This window comes from Nuphar pumila, chromosome 13 (assembly GCF_984573655.1).
Source record: "Nuphar pumila chromosome 13, dmNupPumi1.hap1.1, whole genome shotgun sequence".
Taxonomy (NCBI): Eukaryota; Viridiplantae; Streptophyta; class Magnoliopsida; order Nymphaeales; family Nymphaeaceae; genus Nuphar; species Nuphar pumila.
The window spans coordinates 94,786,589-94,791,872 of record NC_143261.1 but is presented as its reverse complement, the minus strand read 5'-3'; the positions used below and the strand labels follow the sequence as shown (position 1 = coordinate 94,791,872).

The 5,284-nt window shown below is 41.0% G+C and overlaps 1 protein-coding gene across 1 annotated transcript; it reads right to left on the bottom strand.

Moving 5' to 3' along the window:
* Positions 1–1,744: 1,744 nt before the first annotated feature.
* On the bottom strand, positions 1,745–4,790 carry LOC149819278 (large ribosomal subunit protein uL14). Its single transcript, XM_089985022.1, has 4 exons — positions 4,722–4,790; positions 4,353–4,637; positions 2,265–2,306; positions 1,745–1,977 (listed from the first exon to the last, which is right to left on the bottom strand). The coding sequence occupies exons 1-4, from the start codon at positions 4,732–4,734 to the stop codon at positions 1,895–1,897; spliced, it is 423 nt and encodes a 140-aa protein (XP_089841148.1). The 5' UTR covers positions 4,735–4,790; the 3' UTR covers positions 1,745–1,894.
* Positions 4,791–5,284: the final 494 nt, after the last annotated feature.

Sequence of the window (5,284 nt, the reverse complement as noted above, 5' to 3'; positions counted from 1 at the left end):
TGTTTATGAATCTTTCATTAGATAATGTCCTCAATCTTTTTGCAAGCCGCCCATAAGCGTAGTGGTTCTGTTTTAGGTATTTGGTTGCTTGTGTTGATTGATTAAAAATACAATTGGTTTAAAAATGGTGATTTATGATGAGAAAATTCTGTTATTTGTCAAAGAAAAATGATTGTGCAACAGTCTCTGGAAGTGCTTGATGTACTAGTATGTAATGACATATACAACATGCAATTGTGTCGCTGAGATTTATACTTTACTCTAGTGTAAAAACATAAAAGCGCACGTCTATGATACAGGGACCCTGGTATTTTTGTTCAAACTCGATAGAGATTCTCTGTTGTGAGTCATGAACAGAGACTCGGGCTCAAATCCTGCTGGCATTGCCGGCCGTATGCGGCCATGATGGCTTCGAAATTGCAAGTTTCTGCAACCTTTGGAATCTGCATGAGAAATTTTATGGTGAGATTGTCAGTACCATTCCTTCTTATTTACAGACATCATCCTCAGACAGAGGTGTGTTTGGATGCACCCACTTATCCAGATAAAACCAGACAAGCAGAGATATTGTGTTATGGAGAGTACTGCAATATTTTAACTTATTCCAGTTTTCTGTATGTGGGGCATACACACAACACAAAGGCCCTTCTAAAAGAAAACTTAAAGAAACTCCAAAGCTTCAATCCTGTATTAATCAATAAAATTATGACAGACAAGGAAAAAAAGAATCAACAGGGCGAAGCATCTACCTGACAGATGTCCCTCATGTACCCATGAAGATTAGGGCACTGAATCAGCTTCTTCTTGGTGCATTTGAAGAGGACATTGTACACAAGACCGAAACGAATCAACGTGGTGAACAGAAACACATCGGCAAGAGTCAACCCACCACCACACAAGTAGCGGGACTCAGCCAAGTGGGCGTCTAACATACCCAACGTACTGAACAACCCATCCACTGCACTGTCATAAGCTTTCTGGCTCCCAAACCCACGTCTGCAGAAGCGAGTGAAGGTTTTTTGTTTCTGATCCTAGTAAAAAATTATAACTGTAAAGGGCAAAACCGTCCATGAAGCCTATGACAGTGGCGCTGGCCCATCATGAGGTGCCAGGCCGCACGAGGGACCGTCGGGAGAGGAAGTTGGTCAGGGCGGTCATTGGATCGGTGGCACGGACATCCTAGGGCTGACATGGTGGCAGAGGTGTCTGATTCCGGCGGTGGGTCTGGGGCACGGCGGGAGGAGGGGGCCCTGCACCGCTTCTCGTGTGCATTTTGTTTAGAATTCAACTCAGCTTTAAAACAATGTCTTTATTTTGTAAATGAGCCAGCTTAAACTAGGCTCAATAGGGTCCGACTCCAAATTTTGTTATTTTCAAATTTAAAAATTATATTTGTTTAATGACAGTTGAGCTCGATGCCATTCTGGTCTTCTTTTCAAAAGCCCCACATACCAAATCCGACCATCTATCCAACAAATAGAAATGAGGGAGTATGGTTAAAAAAACAGCAACTTACATATGATCTTGGAGTAACTGCATGTTCACAATAGCTCTCGTGATGTTTTTTTTTTCAATTCACATCACGTAATGAACGAGTAGCCTTATTTCCATTCATCATACACAACCTAGATGATGCACTTAGAAAGGACACTCCACAGGCAAGAATCACGGAAAGCACAACACTGCATTGTTAACGCTAAGAAGAATGGTACTCAAGAGAGAGAGAGAGGTAATGAAAGCCATATTGCAGAATCCAAAATTACCGAATGATATGAAAAATCTGAATGACATACATGTAATGCATAAAACGCAATCAAGTTCTGTTCTCTGACTTTTTCGACAAACCAAACACAATTACAGAACTCAAAAACTCTGCTACCAAAACCACAACTTTTTAGACTATAGCATTTGCAGCACTGGCAATCCTCGGCCACAGATCAGCACACTCCTTACCAATGGGCCCCGTAATCGCCGATCCTGCATCCAAACACCAAAGCACATGTAAGGTAGGTATTCTTTTTATCAACCGAAGCCTCTTAAGGGGGTGCTTGATAACAGCCCACTTATCTGGAAAAGTGGGATAAGTTGGTTTCTGTGTTCTACAAAATGCAGTATCGCAGAGCTTATCCTACTTATCCAGATAAGTGGGTGCATCAAAGCACAACCGTTAGGGTGAGATTAAGCAAAAGCACAATTACAAAGACCCATGCTGTTGGTGCCATTTGATGTCCAAGGCAAAAGTTCACATTATTACATAGCATTACCTTTCATCTCTCCTTTGGGATTCACTATCACACCCGCATTATCTGCACAATAAACAACAGTCTACAATATTAAACATAAAAGGAAGCAAAAAAGAGCCTACAAAAGAATATCAAGGTTATCTAAGCTTTAACACCATCATGGCTTATTCGGAAAAAAAAAAGGCAAGAGCCAGAAGACAAGGTAACAAGCAAATAATTTACAAAATCTTTATAAATCTTCAGGACTGGTGGATCTATTAATAGGGCAACTTTGTTTTTTCAATATCAAGTGTTCCAAAGGAAAGGAAGCAAGTCTAAAAACAAGAATGCAGCAAGCAAAGGCCTTTGGTAATTGGAACCAATATATAAGATTTAATTCAATAAAATTAGGGAAAGGCTTAAGTTTAACAAATTCAAATGCCTTTAGCAATACAATGACTTGGGAGGAGTTTGATACACTTTCATTGGTAGAGAGGATTCGAATTTCAAAGTTGTGCCTGAATAACGAGTCCATCATTCATTTCAATCAGATGTTTTTTCAGTTCTAGTACTACCTAGTTGACGGTAGTATTGTTGATATGGAGCCCTCTAGATTATGTTACCATGCCTGAGTCCATAAGCATGTTTAGGTGATGGATTAGATATAACTTGGCTTAATGGTATTGTCTGCAAAGGCTATTTAGGATAGAGTACTATTCTACTGTTATAAGATGAAACCCCTTCTCTACATCCCTAAAAAGCATGCTCATAGGAGTTCATCCTCAAAACCACAACTAATGGAATGTCGAAACTCACAAGGCTAATTTTCATCCTCAAAACCATGACTAAAGAAATGTTAATTTACTCTCAGTGAAAACCACCCTTGAAACTGAAAACTTCTTTCTGCAGTGCACTGCCCAACGTGTGTAGGACCTTCTGGATAAGCTTGAAAGGTGCCAAAGTTCTCTTTATTAGGTAACATCCTTGGAAGCGAGCTTCTGAAGGCCACACGGGTGTTTCCAAGTATACATGTTCTCCCAGCGACTACAGGTTGGAATAAACAGTGCAAAGGATGCATACCCAAGAAGTCATGCATCAATCAAAGCAATAAGAAGACTTCTTATCCATGTGACATTTGGTTGATGTGTGAAGCATTTGAAGAACCATACCAGAAGCTTATGCGTTCAGAAGCCAAAACTAGACTATTTAATCAAAGGATATAATAGTGCTATTCTCATCCACATTAGCTAAGAGAAAATTTCGATCTACTAACGTTATTCACCATTTTTAGAATACATGGATAAATGGTTTATCAAGACCACCTTCAACTATGCAATTTTTTGTAATCATAAGCAGTGTGCCATGTTTTGAATACAAAAAATACTTATGGATAATAGAATAAAGTAACAAGCTTTACAATTGAAGACTCTAGGAAAAAATGCAGTACCAAAACTTTATCTCAGATGTGAAGTTGCATGCTCAATGTATCTTTTTCACAGCCGTTGGATAATAAATGCCACGTACTAACAAAGTACAGCCCGCCCATAGGCACAAGCAACAAGTGATAAACACACACAATAATAATGAAATGCAAATCGTAGTAGCAATACTAATATCAGTGGAATGTAAAATACGGTAGTAATAATGATAATTGATAATATCCTAGCGATGACATTTGACTTCATATTGATTCTGAACACAACCTGATCTAGTTAAATTAGTTAACAGGAAACTAGGACCGTACAAGATAAAAACAAAAGGAACAATAAAACCATTGGTTGTAGAATGTTAAAAGCACTATAAAAGGCATAAGAGAACATCAGATATATAAGAAATGCACAAATCAAGACAACCAACCAAATCAAAGTGTGACATCGGCAATCAAACAGAAACTGCAAAGATCACGAGTCTACAGATCAAACCACAAGATAGCCAACCAAATCCACATGTGCATATAAAAAAATCGTCAAGAAAATGGGTCTACAGCATCGAACACCCGAATAAAAATAAAAAGGGAAAGGAAACCCATCAATCTCCCTATAATGTACTCAAACAAAACAATCCACAAACCACATAAAAGATCAAAACAAGACCAAAAGCTCCAAAGCAATGAATTACACAAATGGGCACCTTCGAAGTACATGAAGACGCCGTCCTTTCGGCGCCACGGCTTGCGTTGGCGGACGATGACGGCGGGCATCACCTTCTTCCTGAGATCGGGCTTCCCTTTCTTGACGGTGGCCATGACCATGTCCCCGACACAGGCCGAGGGCAGCCTGTTCAGCCGCCCCTTGATCCCCTTCACGGAGATTATGTAGAGGTTCTTCGCCCCCGTGTTGTCGGCGCAGTTCACCGTCGCGGCCACCGGAAGACCCAGCGACATCCGGAATTTGTTCCCGGCGGACCCTCCACGCCCTGTTGCACAAACCAACGGACGTCATGAGATCGAATCCCGAGGTAAACGACTTGAGGAAATGGGGAAGAAGATGGTTAACTTACCTCTCTTCGACATGGTTGGAGAGAAGAAGAAGCGCTCCCCCACCCCCTGATCTGTTGACACCAAACAAAAAGAAAGGAGGGAATTCCTCCCTTTTCAAGGTTTTTGCTAGGGTTTCTGCTTATACCTTAAATTATTAAAATGCCCCTCAGATAGTGGAAGAATGACTTCTCTGGTCACTCCTTTTGTTCCAGGGTGCGGGTTGGATCTTGTCTCGTTTCTCGGTCTCATTCGTATCCGGTTTGGTGAAATCCTGTCCTGCGTGTCTTTCTACAGACACGACTGCAATCTGTGCTCCGGACAAAAATAAACGACTTTTTTGAAAAAGTAGGACAGGAAGAGACGTGTATTTGCTGGGACTGGACTTGATTTAGGTCATTTTGCCACCCAATACCATATCATGTCGCGACCTATACCAAATTTGTGGTTGCACAATAGTGTGGGTTCAAACCAATGTTGTCAGTACCGGTCCTGAATCGTTGGACCACTGATTCAGCTGTATCGGCCCCGGCCCCCCCGACACCTATATTCAACTGAATCGTTCTGTATCTGCCCCAAAATAATA

Coding starts and splice junctions, on each gene's coding strand:
- LOC149819278 (XM_089985022.1), bottom strand. Junction 2,307..4,352: donor CGTCTTCATGTACTTCGAAG/GTGCCCATTTGT, acceptor TTTATTGTGCAG/ATAATGCGGGTGTGATAGTG. Junction 1,978..2,264: donor TCCCAAAGGAGAGATGAAAG/GTAATGCTATGT, acceptor GTTTGGATGCAG/GATCGGCGATTACGGGGCCC.